Source organism: Ranitomeya variabilis, chromosome 1 (assembly GCF_051348905.1).
Source record: "Ranitomeya variabilis isolate aRanVar5 chromosome 1, aRanVar5.hap1, whole genome shotgun sequence".
Lineage (NCBI taxonomy): Eukaryota > Metazoa > Chordata > Amphibia > Anura > Dendrobatidae > Ranitomeya > Ranitomeya variabilis.
The window spans coordinates 722,372,762-722,395,229 of NC_135232.1; the positions used below are offsets into that span (position 1 = coordinate 722,372,762).

General features: G+C 46.5%; 1 protein-coding gene across 2 annotated transcripts in view; it reads right to left on the bottom strand.

The window, feature by feature from the left end:
* Nucleotides 1–420: 420 nt before the first annotated feature.
* Nucleotides 421–22,468, bottom strand: part of EFCAB11 (EF-hand calcium binding domain 11) — a 33,615-nt gene continuing 11,567 nt past the window's right edge. Inside the window, exons 2-7 of one of the 2 annotated variants that reach the window (XM_077267716.1) lie at nt 21,676–21,771; nt 21,028–21,070; nt 20,507–20,608; nt 19,833–19,923; nt 18,299–18,360; nt 421–1,524 (exon numbers count right to left, since the gene is read on the bottom strand). In XM_077267716.1, the coding sequence (XP_077123831.1) occupies nt 18,336–18,360; nt 19,833–19,923; nt 20,507–20,608; nt 21,028–21,070; nt 21,676–21,771 (357 nt within the window). In that variant the 3' untranslated portion in view covers nt 421–1,524; nt 18,299–18,335. The remainder of the gene's footprint in view (nt 1,525–18,298; nt 18,361–19,832; nt 19,924–20,506; nt 20,609–21,027; nt 21,071–21,675; nt 21,772–22,468) is intronic. The other variant, XM_077267710.1, reaches the window with a different exon arrangement.

Below are 22,468 nucleotides of genomic sequence, written 5' to 3' on the forward strand. Positions count from 1 at the left end.
TAGGCGCCGATGACAGCCCTCCAAACATTGGTTAAGGATGTATTGACATGAGTTTTTAGTCTGTGTGCCAACCATGGACATATATAGCTCATTTTATCTCCTATCATAACCCATTTTTACCAGAGGCAAGCAAAAAGAATCGCAAAACACTGGTCCAGTGGCCAAGTCGGTAGTCCATAGCCGCTGGACCAAAGCCCTACAAGCCTCCTCCTGCCTAATAGGCCTGATTGGACATCATTACTACATCGCACCTGGCCTACTGGTGTGCAGAGGGGAGAAGCAGGGGGAGGATTGCTGGTCTTCGCACTGACTACCACCACAGCCCCTGGATCAGGCTCCTGCAAATCATTTTGCCCAATCCTAATCTTTCGGATCCTTCAAGTGTGAAGGGAATGGTCAGATGCAAGAGGAAGACGTCCGTGTGATATCCATTTTTACTTGCAATCTATAACATAAGGGATTTATATAGTGGGAGATCTTTGTATCCGCTAGTTTAACCCCTTATGGGCGCATTACAGATTTCTTCCTTATTGGCTCTTTACCACTTAAATACCAAGAATAAAAAACCCCAAACAGCAAAACGCAAGAATAAAGCGCCTCTCTGGGTTGTTTTTCTCATATTCCTGCTATGGTTTGATCCGCAGATCTGAGGAACTAGCGTTCGCCTCTAATGATCCTTCCTCTGGTTTGTGGTGTAAATATCAAGACAACTGCTGCTGTTTATGGATGTCCTTTTATTTTCTCTCTGCCTGCAGAAGTGGAGGAGACGGTAAAAGGACAGGCGGCAGATTGGAGAGCCTCTTGTCTGAGGAACGCATTTCTGTTTGATCCGGACGACCCCCCGGCGCTTGTGACCCAAGACGGCACTTCTGCACCTGCTCCAGTTCTCCTGACTGCGGCTCCAGAGATTTTACTTGTTACAGTAGCAAGGTCGGCACTTGCCCGGGAGAGCGCGTGTGTACGCCGCGCTGCCTAGCAGCCCTAGCCAGACCGGATTCAATTTCCTTCTTTCTGCACGATCATCTTGGTTTCCATACTTGAGTTGCCAGCAATGCGGATTCTGCTGGTGGACGGGGATAGAGGGACCCCCTTCTGGGACTCTCCAATCCCTTTGTGAAACAGGTGAGAAAGCCAGGCCTTAAAGGGCACTTATCCCATAACAACATGGTGGCTAATGACCAACATGGCCGTGATGAGCAGAGGCGGGGGTCCTGAATGAGAAATCTAGTGACACTCTCTCCGATTGGGCCATGAAGAGGCGGATTTTCCATTGAGGACCCCAGGAGCGCTGGGTGACACCTCCAACAGTCTTATTAGTAGTCACCCGGCTTTTCCAGCAAGAGATAAACACACGTAACAGTCTGACAGACTCCGATGACTCCGACTTCTACTTACTGGGATATTAGGGGAAAAATGCTCGTTAAGTTAGGTAATTAGTGGGTCTAATCTTCGTCCTCGCAGTAATTCAGAACATACTCAAAGTCTTTGTAGCAGACGAGTCCGTCCGAATCGCCATCCACCTCCCTGCAAGAGAAACAGACGGTTAGTACAGAGGGTCCACTAGTATTACGGTATTGTCCTTAAAGGGGTCATCTACTACCTAAAGAAAGAAAGGGTCTGATGGGGGTGCTAACATACTCCATCCAAGCCAGAAGACAGAGGTACGAGGCAAAGTGTTCTGGCTCAGATGAAAAGTGACCGCTGCAGCCAATCATTGCCTGCTGATAAGCTGCAGCAATCACATGAACCCCACCCCTGTTGGAAGACACCACCTAGAGACTGGTGGGGGACCCCAATAGTATAGAGGAGATATTGCTATTCGAGATTGAGACTTTGCGAGCGTGTGAAATGTATCCCCTTAAGTATGACATATATAATGCGTGAGGCAGTAATATCCCTTTATTAACTCATCCATAATAATCAGACCTTCTGCTTTAACCTATGGTACCCAGTATTTTTCTTAAAGGAGATGTCCATTTGCCAGAGTGGTGAATAAACGGACTACAACCCACAGGCACGTGTGACAACTTGCTTGTCCTTCTTAGTTTTGTGGTTTCATTCATCGTAATTTTGAGGTTTTCATGACTGAAAATGCATCAGGACATAGTCCTGCACACACAGCTGAGGGTTTGTTACAATGCATCTGATGTTGCCAATCCTCTGAGCTGAACAGATCAGCTGCAACAATTTTACCAGAGACTCTCTGATTGTGGGAGGAGGATGGGGGTGCTGATGTTAAATGATGTGATGGTGTGTGACCTCCGACATCGCTGGAATATGACTGACCATCGGCTTATAAAGGGTGAATACACCCGGAGCATCACATGCACAGATCGGCTGCCATTATTTCCATTATCTGATTCTGACATTTGCTTTCAATTTCAGACGTGTATTTGGTGTTTGCTGAGAACCCACAGAGGATCAGGCCAGTGCGATGATCGCCGGTGACATTAATCAGCCTCTCCGACGTCAGGACGGTAATATACCTACTGTGAGATTACAGAGAAGCCGGGGCTCAATCACATAAATCATATTCAGCCCCTTTTCAGTGATGCGTTTCCCCCCTAAAAATATCGTCTCTTGTGCTCCTCGGATTTGGACAAGCTTTATGCCCCTGGATGCAAATGTGATACAAATGACATTCACTGACAGCAAGCGGAGATAGTGAAACTCACAGAAGAACCGATGGCTTCTCAGTTGCAAAAACAGATTGTCACTGCATTATGCCACGAGTGAATCCTTGAGGTGCATGCTCTGCGCTGTGAGGATGCAGCCACAGATTTCACCCCTTTAATGATGCTTAACCTGTTTTAGCAATCCACAGAGGGGGTCTGCAGTAAAGGTCTGGTGTGCACATAGTCCTAGACAGACCCCGCTTTTATTGCTGAGCCCCTGTAAAGCAGGGGGGGGATGATGAATAATTTCCGCATCATATGGGTGTAAAGACATACAGAATACAACTCCCCAGAGGCGCTGCAGACACTGAACAGCAGGGGATGCTGGGAGTTGTAGTAATATAAATGCAGTTTTGTACAAGGATGGGCCCATTCTGTGAACCTGAGGAGGGATGGGAGTTCTCCTTTACCCAGGATTTCCGAGTGGGGGAGGCACAAGCCTCCATCAGTATCATGGTCTCATCACAGACTACTGTTGCGCTCCTTCACTGCGGCTAATACCCCGGATGCTGCAGTCATTACTTCTGATCGCGACGGCCGTTATCATGTTTCCCATTACTGGGCATTAATAAAATCCTCGCCGTGTTCTCCAATTATGAGAGAATTCGCTTCACTCGCTTTAACGCGGTCAGTGATTGGCGACGCCTGGATAAATCTGCGTGGGATTCACACTACAACGCAGTGGTCCGAACTAAAAGAGAGTCTAATACTGGAGTAATGCAAAGCCCAGCCAGCTACAGAGGGTGGCATTTCTAAGATTTATGCTTCTCATCAGTAAATGGAAACCTTCTAAATTCCATTTAGTTGATGAAATCCACATCGGTGAAGGATTGCTACAAGGGGTCCTAATTATATCTGGACACAATTGTACCAGAAAGCAACCAGTATTGGGATTGTACAGTTTGTAGCCTTGAATTCGTTTTCCTTCACTGACTGCAAGCAGAGATGGTGAAAATGGTGAGAAATTCTAACACGAAGCGTATCAGAAAGCTGCAGAGTTTTGTGTTATGCAACAGTTCAGCTTTATTAATCGGAGACCCCTTTAATGGCACAAAAAAAGGCTTCGCTGGGAGCGACCGCTGATAATTAGGGCACTCAGGACGCCGGGTCTTCGCTTAACTACTAACACGCAATCAGTCTGATGTATTCTGTTAGCGTCCTTTCCCTCGAGACGGATTACTAACGAATCTAGTTTCCCAGACAGGACGGCACGTTTGCTTTTTTCCCCGCGACAATTCTGAAATGAAGTAAAGCAGATTAATCAGCGTCACGGGCGCCGTTCTCTTTAATGGTCGTCTCCCGCAATAAATGGTCACTTCTCACGATGAAATTATTTTACCACGTGTCTGTAAATACTTATATGTCAAGGAGACCGTCCGGCCCTCATATTAATCATCCGAGCTCTTTGTGAACGTTGAAATGTCCCTGTGGCAACAAGGGACGAGCGGCGCCTCGTGTTTTCCCCGGTCAGATGCAGCGAGGGACGAGCGGCGCCTCGTGTTTTCCCCGGTCAGATGCAGCGAGGGACGAGCGGGGACTCGTGTTTTCCCCGGTCAGATGCAGCGAGGGACGAGCGGGGACTCGTGTTTTCCCCGGTCAGATGCAGCTAGGGACGAGCGGGGACTCGTGTTTTCCCCGGTCAGATGCAGCGAGGGACGAGCGGGGACTCGTGTTTTCCCCGGTCAGATGCAGCGAGGGACGAGCGGGGACTCGTGTTTTTCCCGGTCAGATGCAGCGAGGGACGAGCGGGGACTCGTGTTTTTCCCGGTCAGATGCAGCGAGGGACGAGCGGGGACTCGTGTTTTTCCCGGTCAGATGCAGCTAGGGACGAGCGGGGCTTCGTGTTTTTCCCGGTCAGATGCAGCTAGGGACGAGCGGGGCTTCGTGTTTTTCGCGGTCAGATGCAGCGAGGGACGAGCGGCGCCTCGCGTTTTCCCCGGTCAGATGCAGTGAGGGATGAGCGGGGCCTCGTGTTTTTCCCGATCAGATGCAGCGAGGGACGAGCGGGGCCTCGTGTTTTTCCCGATCAGATGCAGCGAGGGACGAGCGGGGCTTCGTGTTTTCCCTGATCAGATGCAGCGAGGGACGAGCGGGGCCTCGTGTTTTTCCCGATCAGATGCAGCAAGGGACGAGCGGGGCTTCGTGTTTTTCCCGATCAGATGCAGCGAGGGACGAGCGGGGCTTCGTGTTTTTCCCGATCAGATGCAGCGAGGGACGAGCGGGGCCTCGTGTTTTTCCCGATCAGATGCAGCGAGGGACGAGCGGGGCTTCGTGTTTTCCCTGATCAGATGCAGCGAGGGACGAGCGGCGTCTTGTGTTTTCCCTGGTCAGATGCAGCCGCTTCATGAAAACATCTGTACTCGGTAATGAGATGATGCGTTTAATGCAGGTCTATGGGGGATCTGTAATGAACTGTGTAGAGTTCCACGAGCCCACGTCCCATTGTCATGTCCATGTCCTTTGGATAGGTCATCGATATCATATTGGTGCAGGGCAGACCCCAGAACTCCAGGTCCTGTAGCTCAGATCACATGCAGTTTAATAGAAGCTGAACTGCACTACCCAGTATGGCCACTAGACAGTGTTAGGAGCTGTGCTGTTCTGGGTAGGACACTGTTCACATCTGGCCTCTGCGGAAGTTGCAATTGGCTGATCCGGGGAGTGCAGGGTGATATTGATGACTTATTCTAAGGATAGGACATTAATGTACAAGTTCTGGAAACTCCCTTTAATTACTAAGAATCACACAATGCAGAGAAGGAAGTTTGGGGAAATCGGCTTAAAAGGGGTATTTCTCCAACCAAAGATGCCTTTAACTCACAACAGTGTGAATACAGCCCAACTATACCAGGATTAGCCATTAAAATCAAGCTGCAGCACTTGTCTTATTTATTTTTCTTACTCTTTTTCACCTGGAATTTCCAGGGTATTTTTGATTCCGACACAGCTCGCTGGAGGTCGCTGATTGTAATGGCGCAGTGTCAGCGGACTCGCTGTTGTAGGGGGAGGGGGGTACCGACTCGTCTCGGTGGTCTCCATCAATGTTCTATTCTCACATTCCCATTATAAGTACAGAGCAAGATTATCGGCATCAATCTGTTACATATCGCTCATCGGGAATCCATTCCCGCAGATTGCACTCAAAAGCTGCAGATCAGCGTTTCTTCGGCATCTATGTATAACACGAGGTCTGGACTCGGCCCTGGTACCGGTCTGTGGCCTCCTCAGCATCTGGGCCCGGTGTACGGTCAGCATGTAGTTAAAGCGCTTCTCCTGTTTGAGGTCATTAAAATCTGATCAGTGTATATATAAAAAGTTTTACAAGTTTCTTAAAGGGATCCTGTCAGCATGACCCTCCCCCAATACAAACAGCAACTTTCTTGTAAAGATACAGTGAGAAATATGGTGTCGAAACCATATGCAAATCAGGATTGAAGTTCCTTGAGGATGTGCAAGTACAAGTATACTTGTCATGGTTGTGGACAGGGTTCAGTCCCTGTCCTCTCGGGGTTAATTTGTATAGCCTCCGTTTGGTTTGGGGAGGGCTATATTTACCCGCCTTCATCAGAGGATCCTTGTCAGTGATACATCTGTCTTGGCTGTGTGTCTGACCCTCTAGTATGCTTACATACTGTATAGTCTGATTGCTTGCTTGTGTACGACTGTCTGTTTCTCGTTCTGTGCTTTTCCTTGTGACTGTGCTAATTGTCTGTTTCTGACCTTTGGCTTGGTACTCTAACTTCCCTCCTGTCTGCTCCGTTTGTACTGCACCGCTATCTTCGGCTCCCCAACCTTTTGCTATGTCTCGACCACGCTTACGTCTCATCACTTTTTGGTACTTCATCGATGTCCCGGTTTGACTTCGGCACGTTCAGACTACTCTCCGTCACCGCCACTACTCGGCGTCTGGCTCCACCTCCATCCACTCCCCCGGAGGTCATGTGTTTCAGGTCCTGCACTCCGGCAGGTAAGCTCACCGCACCGCTCCTTACTCTCTCTCTGTCCTTCTGTAACGTGTGCACAGACTCCTGCTGTAACCGATCACAAAAATGTTGCCAAAAGATTGACCCCCAGACAGGCCCGGTGGTAGCTTTTTTTCCCCGATTTCAATTTTCCATCACCTTCCGTCCAGGGTCTAAGAATGTTAAGGCAGATGCATTGTCCCGAAGCTTTGATCTGGTGTCTCCTCCTGAACATCCATCCTCCATTCTTCAGCCCGGGGTGGTAGTGTCCAAAACCTCATCTGATTTGGAGAAATTTTTTAGGCCCAGGCTCTGGCTCAGAATAATAAACCTGCGAGGAAATTGTTTGTACCGGGACAATTCCGTCTTAAGGTACCTTCACACGAAGCGACGCTGCAGCGATAGCGACAACTATGTCGATCGCTGCAGCGTCGCTGTTTGGTCGCTGGAGAGCTGTCACACAGACCGCTCTCCAGCGATCAACTATGCCGAGGTCCCCTGGTAACCAGGGTAAACATCGGGTAACTAAGCGCAGGGCCGCGCTTAGTAACCCGATGTTTACCCTGGTTACCAGCGTAAAATCTAAAAAAAACAAACAGCACATACTTACATTCACGTCCCCCTGCGTCCACTTCCTGACTGACTGAGCGCCGTACAGTGAGAGCAGAGCGGTGACGTCACCGCTGTGCTGCTTTCACTTTCACTTTGCGGCGCTGAGTCAGAGGAGGAAGCAGACTGCAGGGGACGCAATGTGAGTATGTGCTGTTTGTTTTTTTTACATTTTACGCTAGTAACCAGGGTAAACATCGGGTAACTAAGCGCGGCCCTGCGCTTAGTAACCCGATGTTTACCCTGGTTACCAGTGTAAAATATCGCTGGTATCGTTGCTTTTGCTTTCAAACACAACGATACACAGCGATCGGACGACCAAATAAAGTTCTGGACTTTATTCAGCGACCAGCGACATCACAGCAGGATCCTGATCGCTGCTGCGTGTCAAACGAAACGATATCGCTAGCGAGGACGCTGCAACGTCACGGATTGCTAGCGATATCGTTATAATGTCGTTTCGTGTGAAGGTACCTTTAGACTCCTGCGGGAGTTTCAGGAGTCTGTATTCAGTGCTCATCTTGGGATTTTGGCCACCCGGGAGGCAGTTGCTAGAGTTTTCTGGTTGCCCTCTTTGGTCGCAGATGTCAAAAAGGTGTCTGCATGTGGGGTTTGTGCCCTTTCTAAAAATTCTCATTGCCGGCCGGGGAATTGGTGCCTTTACTAATTCCGGATAGACCATGGACACATTTGTCCATGGATTTTATCACTACTCTCCCTCCATCCAGGGGTAACTCCGTTGTGTGGGTGGTGGTGCATAGATTTTCCAAACAGGCTCATTTTGTACCGCTGCCCGCTTTACCGTCTGCTGAAACCTTGGCCAGGTTGTTTGTGCTGCATGGTGTGCCTACTAATGTGGTGTCTGACAGAGGTGAGCAGTTTGTGGCCAAGTTTTGGAGGGCTTTTTGTAAGAAGTTGGGAATCACTCTCTCTTTTTTCCTGCCTATCATCCGGAGTCTAATAGGCAAACCGAACGCAATAACCAGTCCTTGGAGCAAATCCTGAGATGTTTGGCATCTTCCAGACAGGATGACTGGTGTGATGCGTTACCCGTGACAGAGTTTGCTTTCAACAGTCGTATGAGTCTGTCCACGGTAATGTCTCCCTTCCTGGTCAATTATGGGTTTAACCGTATTTTGGGGAGTTTTCTCACATGGACTCATGTTGTCCAGGGGCGGAGGGTACTGTGCAACACTTAAAAGCCCTGTGGGTGGAGGTTCAGCGAAACATCAACAAGGCCCAGGGAAGGTATACATTTTTTGCGGACAAGAGGAGTGGGTGGGGTCCTGCGTTCCGAGTGGGCGAGAAGGTGTGGTTATCTACCCGCAATATTAAGCTTAAGGTCCCCTTGGCCAAACTGCGTCTTAAGTTCATTAGCCCATACAAAATTATTGAGGTTGTCAACCCGGTAGTCAACAAGTTACAGCTTCCTGCCTGCTTCAAAATATCCAACATTTTTCACAGGTCCGTTTTGAAACCATTGGGAGCGGTCGAGGAGGACTCCTCGTCCGTCACTCCTCCTGTGTTGGTGGAAGGTCATCTGAAGTATGAGTTGGGGTGCATCGTTGATTCTCGGGGGTGCGTCGGAATCTGCAGTATTTGGTGCACTGGAAGGAATATGGTCCGGAGGATTGGTTGTGGGTCTTGGCCAGTTCAGTGCATGCCGATCGGTTGGTTCGGGCTTTTCATGCCAGGCATCCGAAGAAGCCTGGGGGTCCAGTGGCCCCCCGTTAAGATGTGGGTACTGTCATGGTTGTGGACAGGGTTCCTTCCCTGTACTCTCGGGGTTAATTTGTATAGCCTCCTTTTGGTTTGGGGAGGGCTATATTTACCCACCTTCATCTGGGGATTCTTGTCAGTGATACATCTGTCTTGGCTGTGTGTCTGACCCCCTGGTGTGCTTGCATACTGTTTACTCCGATTGCTTGCTTGTGAACGACTCGGTCTGTTTTCTCGTTCTGTGCTTTGCCTTGTGACTCTGCTAATTGTCTGTTTCTGGTTCTGACCTTTACTCTGGTACTCAAACTTTCCTCCTGTCTGCCCCGTTTGTACTGCTCCGCTATCTTCGACTCCCCGACCCTTTGCTACATCTCGACCATGCTTACGTCTTATCCCTTCATGGTACTTCATCGATGTCCCGTCTTGACTTCGGCACGTTCAAACCACTCTCCGGCTCCGCTGGTCACCGCCGCCACTCGGCGTCTGGCTCTGCCTCCTGCCCTTCCCCTGGAGGTCGCATGTTTCAGGTCCTGCGTTCCAGCAGGTAAGCTCAACACAGCGCTCCTTACTCTCGCTCTGTCCTTCTGTAAGGCGTGCACAGACTCCTGATGTAAGTCTGAAGCAGGCCTCTTGACAATACTGACACGCCCCTGTGCACTTTCAGATTGATTTGCATATGGATTCTATGCTAGTATAGAAAGGTATCATTTTTTGAATGCACATGTGCCTGTACAGCCAGACCAAAGCCGTCCACAGAATGACACAATTCCTTTAAAAACTTAGTTTCAATCCCGATTTTCAAGATCTCTACTTGCTTTGATTGAATGAATACAGGTTCGTTTCCATCTAGAGGCGATAATCCTGGCTCTCTGCTGAGACGCGGATACAACTGCATCCAGTATAGACAATGCTCTGTGAGCTCAATGCCTCTACAGCAGTGGCACAAATCTGTCTGTTTCACTAACATTATACATGTAAAAAAACGCAGCATTTAGTCTTCGCAGGACGCTTCGACATTGAAAAGTTTTCTATATAGTAAAAAAAAAAACCTGATGGAGGTAAAAAAAAAAAAAAAGACACCCAATTGTCCACAGCCAGGTTGTCCTCCATGACAGCGTCTCATTCACTGACAGCAAATTAGTATCTGAAAAATGAAATCAACTCATCATTTTCCAGTTTTCTTGAAGATATGTTTCTTTGTCTTGTGTTTCTTTTTTGCGCTGGTGGATTTTGCACCGAACACAACAAACTGGATAATGTTTGAGAAACTCCACAAAATCAGAAATGCTCATATTTCGTCTGTTTTCTTTTTTTACGTAAATTGCAATAAAGCTGTAAAAAGTCACATATTGCCCTTCCCAAAAATACATAGATGCAAGGATACTGAAGTACAGTTGCGAAAAAATTTCAGGGCATTTGTAATAGTTGAAGATTATAAATTGGTCTCAAAAATCTGGATAACGAAAACCACAAGGTAGAAAAAAACACAGGAAAGATAATGGAGTTGAGAGAATCGAATAGCAGGACCCGGGTCCAGTGGCCGACAGACGAGAGCCTTATTAGCCTCCTCCTACCTGTCGGCATCTCTGGCATTATGTCACGTGTGCAGTGATGTTACGTCTGCAAATCAGAAGAGCCCTTGAGGCTTGGAGCCGTCTGCAGCGCTCCGGTCCAGCAGCCACAGAAAAGTTGTCACATGTCCCACGAATTGATTCTTTCATCTCAAAACATTAACTTCAAAAAGACGCAAATTAAAAAACGAATAAAGCCACAAGGTAGGCAGCAGATGGCAGAGTGTCGCCTTCCCTGCTGCGGCGGCGTCTATCATCCCATCTTACCACCATTCTCTTGTAGTCCCCAGTAAGACGGCCGAGCCGCTGCGGAGAACAATTACACGGTGAAGTACCTCTCCAGCATTAAAAAGCAGTCAGCGTAGAGCAGCCCCGAATGTAGGGAACAGGTGCACAAGTGCCATCCACATGATGCCGCGCACGGGCCGGCGAGTGGGGATCAAATCATTCAAGTACTTTAGCAGGTAAGTATCTAGAAGCATCTTAAAGTGATTATACACCGGAGATAATGGGCCAGAGAGGCTAATCATATAATCCTCTAAGAAGAGCGATCCTGGAGATGCGAGCCCGTCGTGCTGACACAACCATGGAATGCCTACATACAGATGAAGGGCCGGGTAATCACCGGGGTATATACACCCTGGTTCCTGACGGCCACCGATGCACCTCCATCAGGAGCAGTCACCCAGCTTCTACCTTGGAGTTAAGACATTTCCGCACAACAAATCATGGAAATGACTTTATAAAGTGTGAAAGGTGAGAAATGGGTGTGAGGACTAGTGTCACACGGCCTGGGGCGCACAGACCAGGGCGCTGTCACTGTGTCCGGCAGCCTGACACATGGGGCATTTTGCAGGGCACAGATGGATTAGATGGGTTCGGGCGATCGATGAGTCATGGAGTAAGGACGTTCTGGAAGGACATCTGTGATACATTATTCTGCTCCTTACATCTCATGGTAGCACAGATCTGATCACAGATGGTCACAGTCAGCAGGCAGGATCTTCAGCTCATGGCACAAAAGCTGCAGAAAGTTCCCACTAAAGGCCATTTCCCAGACGCTACAGTCAGAGCAACATCGCAGACTAAAGCTGTAGGTCAGAGTTTTTCTTCATTTTTTGCAATTTTTCTCAAATTTGCAAGATCTCTGGTTTGTTGTTGTGCACATACAGGATCTAGGACCAACCCTTCAGATTGTCACAACACATTAGTCAAGTACAAATCTCTCTCTGTCAGTCAGCGACAGGAGCAGAACTGAGGATAGGCTCTAATGTTAGGAGATAAGGTCCGAGTCACAATCAGGTATCTGATGGGATGATTTACAGGAGTTGTGTCATGAGTACAAAAACAAATAAAATCAGCACCCGCACTTCCCCCTGGATCCAGTGCACACCACTCTGGTGGTCTGCGCATTGGGGCCGGAGGCAATGACACTTTTTTCTTCGGTCACTTGACTGGCCTGGTGTCATTGGGGGCATCTCCGATGTGCCCATCAATGTTGCCTGACCGTAGCAGCCTATCACAGGCCCCAGTGATAAGATAGACAAGCCTCCAGCCTCAGCACAGACCACCAGAGCCTCAGATTACCGTATTTTAATAACCTACCAGAGATTCCTTTTTTGTGTTTTTTTTCCAAGTTGGACTAACAATTTAAACTGTTCAAATGAAACTTGGAAAACCCCTTACTTTCCAGTGTTCAGCATCTGCAGAAACAAGAAAAGACATTCGTCCAAACGGTTGTCAGAAATCAAAAGCCTCCAAACCATGAAAATGTCATGGTAGATAAAAACAAGGAGCCCGAACCATGGAGGCCACAGCCGGCCATGATTCCCCCTGTACCAGACTACACGTGGCACCAGGAATATGGGCATGAAATGTTCCCGACAAAGAAATTTTCAGAATTTTCCGCTGCTCCAGACTCAAGTGCGGGTGGCTTTACCCCTCTCAGGCTGACACTTGGCATTGAGCATGGCCCTATCCTGGATCTCATCATACCTAACAGACCGGACATTCAGCGTCTCCCACTCACACACCACCTCCTCACCTCGCCCCCTATCTGTCGGAGTCCCACAAGGTTCAGTCCTTGGGCCCCTGCTCTTCTCCATTTACACCTTTGGCCTGGGACAGCTCATAGAATCTCATGGCTTTCAGTATCACCTCTATGCTGATGACACACAGATCTACATCTCTGGACCAGATATCACCTCCCTACTAACCAGAATCCCTCAATGTCTGTCCACTATTTCATCCTTCTTCTCCGCTAGATTTCTGAAACTTAACATGGACAAAACAGAATTCATCATCTTTCCCCCATCTCACGTGACCCCCCCAACGAACCTATCCATTACAGTAAATGGCTGCCCACTCTCCCAAGTCCCACAAGCTCGCTGCCTCGGGGTTATCCTTGACGCTGATCTCTCCTTCAAACCACATATCCAAGCCCTTTCCACTTCCTGCCGACTTCAACTCAAAAATATTGCACGAATCCGTTCATTCCTCAACCAAGAATCTGCAAAAACCCTAGTCCATGCCCTCATCATCTCTCGCCTTGACTACTGCAACCTCCTGCTCTGTGGCCTCCCCTCAAACACTCTCGCACCCCTCCAATCTATTCTAAACTCTGCTGCCCGACTAATCCACCTGTCCCCCCGCTATTCTCCGGCCTCTCCCCTCTGTCAATCCCTTCACTGGCTCCCCATTGCCCAGAGACTCCAGTACAAAACCCTAACCATGACGTACAAAGCCATCCACAACCTGTCTCCTCCATACATCTGTGACCTCATCGCCCGGTACTTTCCTACACGCAACCTCCGATCCTCACAAGATCTCCTTCTCTACTCCCCTCTTATCTCCTCTTCCCACAATCGTATACAAGATTTCTCTCGCGTATCACCCCTACTCTGGAACCCTCTACCACAACACATCAGACTCTCGCCCACCATCGAAACCTTCAAAAAGAATCTGAAGACCCACCTCTTCCGACAAGCCTACAACCTGCAGTAACCACCGATCGACCAAACCGCTGCATGACCAGCTCTACCCTCACCTACTGTATCCTCACCCATCCCTTGTAGATTGTGAGCCTTCGCGGGCAGGGTCCTCTCTCCTACTGTACCAGTTATGACTTGTATTGTTCAAGATTATTGTACTTGTTTTTATTATGTATACCCCTCCTCACTTGTAAAGCGCCATGGAATAAATGGCGCTATAACAATAAATAATAATAATAATAATAATAATAATGGTCGCTTACAGGTGGTCGCAGGCTCCAGCATTGCAGCATTTAGGACTACTTGCTGTAGCAGACAGTGCACCTCACCTGTCGACATGAGGCGCGCTGCAACCTCGCATCTAACGTCTTGCTATGGTGACACACTGTGACCTTCGACTGCGACACAGAGTCACAAATCTGTTCAATTTCCAGTTGTTTTTCTTTTCCACAGCAAAATCGCAGCTTTGCAGAATGATTTTGAGTCCCGTCACTGTACAGTCCCAGGCTAAGTGAGGGCTACAGGTGATAGAAAATTTGGTTCTTTTGCATGAGATTTTGGAAGAACCATGAGCCGGTCCAATGCTTGATCTGCCTATGTGTTGTGATGTAACGCATCCTGTATGTCCAGGTGTGACGGGGGGACGGCTGTGTTACCCACTCACTTCCATACAGTGGCTGCACAGGATCCAGGCACCTCCTGCAGAGAATCTCCTGCTGGCTATCGCTCCACTACACTGCATTGTTTCCCAGCGTTCGGCAGTCAGATTAATTAGCTCATTTTGTTTGTTTCTCTGTTGCTGAATACAAGAGGCGCAGTATCTCGTATGGATAAGGACGCTCCACAATGCAGCCTTCAGAAGCGCGCACATTAAGTAATTGACTTCTCTCCCAGGGACCAATTATAAATCAGGAGGGAGAAAGACGTCTAATCAAGCGCAACTTAACTCATTCAATGCTGGAGAGGATGCGGGACAAGAGGATAGTAATGATGAACTACAATGTGGGAGGTCACAGTGTTCTCATCAACAAAGACGCTGCAAAATATGCGATCCAGTAAATATATAATGAGATAAGTTAGAACGTGTGGTTAGATGTATGTGAAATATATAACCACAGTGTAACATTGCTGGACATTACTAGTTCATACACTGTTGCTTCTAATTTTGTAAACCAGTGTAATAACAAAGTGTACTCCTGTTCATGGACATGGGAAATGTGTTTGCTCTTATGTATATTTTCAATAAACAAAGCTAAAAAAAAAAGAGACGCTGCAAATGCCACGGTAGAGGCAAAGTCTACCGGCATCATGAAAACTAAGGACCACTGCTAATCTGGAGTTATAGCCGATCTGGCATTATACTCCAGAGCTGCACTCACTATTCTGCTGGTGCAGTCACCGTGTACATACATTACTGATCCTGAGTTACATCCTGTATTATACTCCAGAGCTGCACTCGCTATTCTGCTGGTGCAGTCACTGTGTACATACATTACATTACTGATCCTGAGTTACATCCTGTATTATACTCCCGAGCTGCATTCACTATTCTGCTGGTGCAGTCACTCTGTACATACATTACAATACTGATCCTAAGTTACATCCTGTATTATACTCCAGAGCTGCATTCACTATTCTGCTGGTGCAGTCACTGTGTACATACATTACATTACTGATCCTGGGTTAATTCCTGTATTATACTCCAGAGCTGCACTAACTATTCTGCTGGTGCAGTCACTGTGTACATACATTACTGATCCTGTACTGATCCTGAGTTACATCCAGTATTATACGCCAGAGCTGCACTCACTATTCTGCTGGTGCAGTCACTGTGTACATACATTACAATACTGATCCTGAGTTACATCCTGTATTATATCCAGAGCTGCACTCACTATTCTGCTGGTGCAGTCACTGAGTACATACATTACTGATCCTGAGTTACATCCTGTATTATATCCAGAGCTGCACTCACTATTCTGCTGGTGCAGTCACTGAGTACAAACATTACAGATCCTGAGTTACATCCTGTATAATACTCCAGAGCTGCACTCACTATTCTGCTGGTGCAGTCATTGTGTACATACATTACTGATCCTGAGTTACATCCTGTATTATACTCCAGAGCTGCACTCACTATTCTGCTGGTGCAGTCACTGTGTATTACACTACTGATCCTGAGTTACATACTGTATTATATCCAGAGCTGCACTCACTATTCTGCTGGTGCAGTCACTGTGTACATACATTACTGATCCTGAGTTACATCCTGTATTATACCCCAGAGCTGCACTCACTATTCTGCTGGTGCAGTCACTGTGTACATACATTACATTAGTGATCCTGTACTGATCCGGAGTTACTTCTTGTATTATACTCCAGAGCTGCACTCACTATTCTGCTGGTGCCGCAGTTACCCTCTACGCTCTACGTCTGCAGTCGAGTTGTGACATTATCGTCTTCGTCTGATGTAAATTTCCAGCTATCTGGGAAAGTTTTCCTCCTCTCAGCACGATGCAGATTTTTTGCTGCACACACTCGACACGTGAGGGATAGTGCCCCGGAGGCTTTGCGCAGTTTGTCCGCTGACACATTTCTCGAGCCATATGGCTGAGATAATTTTTTTTGCATCATATTTTGTTTGGTTGTCAGAAAGCTGAGAATGTGAAGTGTCGCCGTTTACACTAGTGGGGGATGATGTGATGATCCCGGCTCTGGGGAGAAGAAGGGTCTTTTCTCAATGAAGATGTGAAAAAATAAATAAAGCAAATTGTGAGAATGTCAGCTACAGTGTCTACCAGCAGCGGAGCATTGGCCTGGGCACTCCTGTGACGGGGATACGGCCCATTCACTCTACAGAGCATTGATATAATAAAATACTACAACACATCCGCTGCCCCCGGCCCCTTTAATCCTTCGTATTGTTGCAGCAGAGTGTCTTATTCAGCATCAATGACAAAACAGTGAGGAAGGTCACGGAGAGGCGAGATGTAACACGGGCAGCGGTGATATTCGTGAAAAGCGCAAACCGTGTTTATATTAAACAGACGGCAGGAGTCCTTGGAGGAAATCACAGGACTCAATAAGGCTGTGTTCCTGCATTGCACAAATTCTGCATTCCTGTTTTTTTTTTTTTAATTTAGAGAGTCTTTTATGGAGAGCTTGAAAAAAATACATTAAAAAAAATAAATGAAAACACAAAAAAGGAGCAAAGCATTAGAAAAAGAAATTCAACGTTAAAAGCAATATTCAGAGGAGATTACTATTGCATTTTATGGTGCAGAAACCCACAGAAAAAACGCAGCGGAAAAAATGTAGCATTTTCGCACATGGGAACATGGCCGGAGGGGACTAAGTAGTGTGGAACAGTAAAGCGTAGCGGCTCCAAACCCGAGCAGGCCGAGCCGCACACCAGCCCCGCTCCAAGATGTGTCTGTGGAGGTACGCCGGGCCCGATCAGAGAGAGAGAAGACGTTACCGAGCCAGGATCCCCTCCCTAAATGGAGTATTAATCTATCCTGACAGATGAGCGGCTCCTCTCCACCCAGCAGGCAGCCACTTAATTGTTTGCTCACCTACAGCGGCGCTGCGTCCTTCATAACCAGATCTCTGGTAGTCTGAGTATATGGCCGGCTCTGCTTCAACAAGAAACTTGCACCAGATGCTCATGTCCAATTACTAATGTGTCTAATTTTTTATTTTCTTTATTTTATGTTTATTTTTAAGATTTGTTAAAATTATTTCAGATTGTTTTTATGCATTCCTTACTGATTTTTTTTTTTTACTATTTTGTCTGTTTTTTTTGTTTATTCGTTCCCTTTATTCTTCAGAATTTTTCCTTATATTTGTATTTTTGATTGATTACTTTTTTCGTTTTTTTTCTTCACATATATTTATCAGAATTTTCTGTTTTTTATTTAATTATTAAGATGTGGTTTACTTATTTTAACTCATTGTTTTTACTTTTCCAGTTTCACTACTTTTTTTTTTTTTTTACAGGATTTTCAGATTTTTTTTTTCACTTATTCTATTCCTTTTTTTTCATATTTTACCCTTATATTTTATTGATTATTTTTATTCAACAATGTCAGATTTTTTTTTTTACTGCTTTTTCATATTTTTTCAAATTTATCAGATTTTTCCTCTTATTTTTTTAAGACGTGGTTTACCGATTTTAATTCATTGCATTGACTTTTAGTTTCACTTCTTCATTTTTTAACATGATTTTTCTTATACTTTCATATCTATTTTTACCAATTCCGTTAGCATGTTTATAATTTTTTTTTTTTTTTATTAATATTTAGTTGCAATTTTTATTTTACTGATTTTTCATATACCATACTTTTTTATTTTATTACCATTGAGAAAGTTGAACTCAGGAAATTAAAGACGTCAATAATGATGATCTCTGTACAACCAGTGCTGTGGAGTCGGTAAGCCAAACCTCCGTCTCCTCAATTTCCATGACACCGACTCCGCAGCCCAGTGTACAACGCTGTAGAATATGATGGCGCTATATAAGAAACAAGTTGAGAAATCCTTCTGCTCATTTTCTAACTAAAGATTACATTTGATCCTGAGTGCAATTGTTATCAGGTTGCATCCAAAATGGGCTGACAAGTTGGACTGGGAACATTGGCCAAAATGAAACCCTATTCTGCGCTATCCTTATATTTGAGCGTGAGATCTGCACCGCGTACAGCTCCCGCCGCCTCGAGATGCCTTGCCCATCCGTGTAAAGTTATCGCACTGTATAAAATGGCAGCATTTACCTGGGATTTGGTGACAGATCTGTTATTCAGTCGCTGCTCATTCCACTTTTTTCTTCTTATTTCTGCAGCGCAAAAAAAGACGTTCATAAATGTTGTATGAGGAAGACGCAGAGAGGAGAGGGGAAAAAAACCTGCGCCAATGATTAATTTTCTGGTGATGAAAGGCTGGGAAGACAGCTGCTTAAGCTGGGGCAACAAAGGGAAAAAAAAATAAAAAAATCGTCTGACGGAATCACCAGAGGTGAAACGCCGCGGCTCTGTGTATGTGGTTTCCATGGTGACCGGCGCTGGGAGAGGAGCGCAGGAGATTCATTCGGCTCTGTAGTACAGGTCCATAAATCTAACTTGCAGAGGGAGCGCGGTATCGGCGCCTCTATTGTCGCCAGCTGCGTATCGCTCGGCTTCTGCCTCTAATTACAGGAGAGCGGCAGGAAACAATGAGGTCGTTATTAGCGGACAATGAAGTGAAATAATTGGAGGTGATCCCGGGCATCTGACCCCCGTGTTTATCGGCCGCGGTGCAGGAGCCGCGGGGATGGACCGAGGGGAGATAATAGAAGGCAATAACGATGCCATAAAACGCAGGGCACGCCGCCTTCCGAGCATGCTAATCAGCACGCAATAAAATGCGCCGTTTCCAGTTTGGCGAGTGGCGTTCATTACACGTCCTGCCTGTTCGGATCTGGCCGCCTCTCTCGGGCTCCATTATTTTCATATAAACGCTTTTCGACACCTCCTGTGAGGTCTGTCTGGGTTCATAATTCCGCAGCAACTGGCTGGAAATTCAGCTGCGAGTGATAAACTGGAGAGGACAGACCGGAATGTTAAAAAGAGCTCGTCGCTACGGATGTCACCGCATATAATGGAGGCAACTCTATCTTTTCGATAAATCACCCCTAAATGCTGTTCTCATTGTCAGTGCGGCAGCTACAGACACAGCGCCCGAGCAGACAGGAAATATCCCTTCCCCATTACAGAAATAGGGCATGTTTATATTCTTTACACCCGGCCTAAGAGCCCAGCTAACAGAGGGGTCCCCACATTGTTGGCCAGAGAAGAGAAAGGGTGGAATCTACTATGTCCTGTCAAGTCCTCAGCAGCTGGAGTAACAGCTGATTTCGGGACCCCCGATGATCAGACTGACCAACCCCTTTAAGTGAGGGCATTAATTGTGCAGCGGGGTGAATGAGATTCTTATAGCAAACCCACCGTGACAATCCTTTCATCAAAGCAGAACTGATTTTTAACATTTTCCTGCCATACGTGATGAAGTCTCAGTCATTATTCCCCTATTCCTTCTGCCACTAGGGCGCACGGTGTGGAAAACTACACGATAGGCTAATATCACCGCTATATTTATCAGACCAGCCCCGTCCATAAGTTGGGTGCAGGAGGTTCTTGCATTTACATGCACTTGTCTATAATTCAGACCGCACTAACGCATCTTGTAGTTTTTCCATGCAGAACTGAGGTCCATGTGTGAAAACAAATCAGATCTGTAAAATATTACTGTTTGCAGACATACGCTGCTCACCTGAAAGCCTCGATGATCGTCTGCTCAGGTAAGTGTGGAGCCACTCGCTTAAATGCCCGCCTAAAGTCATCCAGGTTTAAAAATCCCCGACCTGTGGACAACAGCAGAAGCGGAAGTGTTGTGGACCCAAAATATGGACACCAGTCAGCCAGTAGAATACACGTATACTATGCATGGACGCATGGCGGCCCTTCTAGCAATCATCCCTCACGTCCATTGTAGAACTTGTGGAGCAAGCATTATATTCATCATTGCCCTGACCTGAAAGTTACAGGGGGCTGCTCTGCAGATTATGGCTTCCTGCTATGTATCTTATCATTACAGGAAGGTAGAAAGCCAAGCATTGCCTACTGCGCAGAGTGTCTGCACAGAATATTGGGGATGGTGGGGCTGTGTATAGATCGTCGTCTCTTCTGTACACATGTGACAACTATCCAGGACCTGATCTCCTGCAGCTTCATCTCCCCCAGAACCAGGACAAGATGTAAACTGCTGACTATTGCAGCTTATAAAAGCTAAGGACACATCAAGAGACATGTGTAGTTCAAAAAAATGCCTAAGAGTTTAGTGGAAATCTTGGGCTAAAAGAAAACCTGTCGCTATAATGACAAGCTACAGGGGGAAAGTTACCTATTACTACAGAAGTTTCTGACCTCGAGGAGATCAATACTCACAGTGAGAATCAAACACGGAAAATATCTGTCTCTGGTCTCCGAAGCTCGGCTGCACGCTGCCCTTCAGGGTCATCAGCTTCACAAACTCATCGGGTGTCACTTCTGTGGGGTAAGAAGACGACGTTATCCTCTGTGTGTGATTGCGGTTTGCTAAGACTGATGCCTGTATATTTAGTGAGGTCCTAGCACTGTGTCAGAGCGCAGGATCCTAGACCAGACCTGTCAATCATATAACAACAGCCCTGCTCTGCCTGTAAACAATGGGAGCGACACAGCGGCAGCCTGCGCAAAAATCAGCCTCCTTTTACTGTAGTGTGGTAGAAGAAAACATTTTACATCACCGACAGGTGCAGGGTGTCAGAGACACTGACTTCTGTGCAAAACAGACAAGACCGGTCCACTGTCCGCGTGCAGACCCTTACATATTAGCCCACTCTGGTCAGAAAAACCTAAAGGTGCCCTTTATTAGTAATAATGAAAGTGCTGCAGATTTAGCAGCCGATGCAGATTCTTCCCCTTACCTCCAGTCCTGGACTGGCCCGGCACCATTGTGTCCACCTCGAGCTGAAAGAAACAATGAACCATATTCATGTGTATGGAAGCCTGGAACAGACAAACATTATCTGAACATAGATCTACAGAAGTTGAATGACTCTTAAAAATATGAATTACATGGAGTTTTCTTCTCTGTTCAAGCCCAAAGCAAAATCCAGAATTCTGCTGGTTCCCAGTTTACTAGGTAGCAGTGTCCAGTGGGAGCTCGGATAGTAAAAGCTAAATGGGACATGTCTCACACAAGGGATGGAGCTAAACTGCTGGCGGCTCAGAGAAGAATTGTGCATGGAGAAAAGAGCGCAAAACTAGTCCAAGATGAGTAAAGTACTAGTAAAGTTGCTGAAGACTAAACTGTGGCATACACTCGTGGTTCTTGTTCATTAGAAACACTACAATCATCATCATCCACAAGCACACTGGGAGTTGTAGTGAGCGGTAAAAATACCAACAGCAATTACAGTGAGCGTGAGCAGTTATCGCTACACATCAGTGACTGTCTGCTGCCATCTGCTGGAGAACTGTGGTAATGCATGAGGGATGGACGTTTCTACTGTACAGCTTCACCTATATAAAAGTTACCGTACAACACACCAAATACAGGGCCAACTAATTACCTTGGAGGGTTTATACCCAAACATCATCACGACAGCCACCTTCAGGTCTTCTCTGCTCAGATAACCCTTCTTGCCTTCATCACAAGCCTTGAACACCTGCAGGGACCCAATCAGAGGGAAGGTCACCAGCAATAATCCTAAAGAGGATAAGTCCTTATACAAAGTCGCCTGAGGGGTGCGCTGTTATACAGTCACATCCCCCTTGTTCCTATGGGTAAAGTCGCCATTCAGAAGCCTAGAAACATTGGGGGAGAACTGTGAAGCCATTCTCAAGTTTTTCTCCACTGATTGTCCAGAAAATCTGCAGCAAAATCAGCACTTGTTACAAGCAGTTTTGTGTGTATTTTACCCTTCTACAATAAAGATTGAAATCCGCAATGAAAATCTGAAATAGGCATTAACATGCTGAAGATTATAAACACCACCTTTCAGACGGTTTCCGTGCAGAAATAATGCACAGCATTTGGATGAAATTTGTTCAGATCTTACGGCTGCTGCTGAAACTTGCAAATTCAATGTATATTTTACCAATGTGCAATGTGAACAGCTGCTGAGCTGCACCAAAATTAGCCCAATCCACGTGGCAAATCTTACGCTTTGGCTTTTCCATTCAGAATCCATAGGAATGAGACTCATATTTGGTCTCATTCTTGTGGATTTTTTTTCCATGCTGAAACTAATCATTGCATGTGAGCAGTGGATGAAAAACGATCTTAACATTTATTGTATTCGCATAGTTGTTGGATTTCATCCACACCTAAACCAGTCTAAAATCCAGCCGGTGTGAACACAG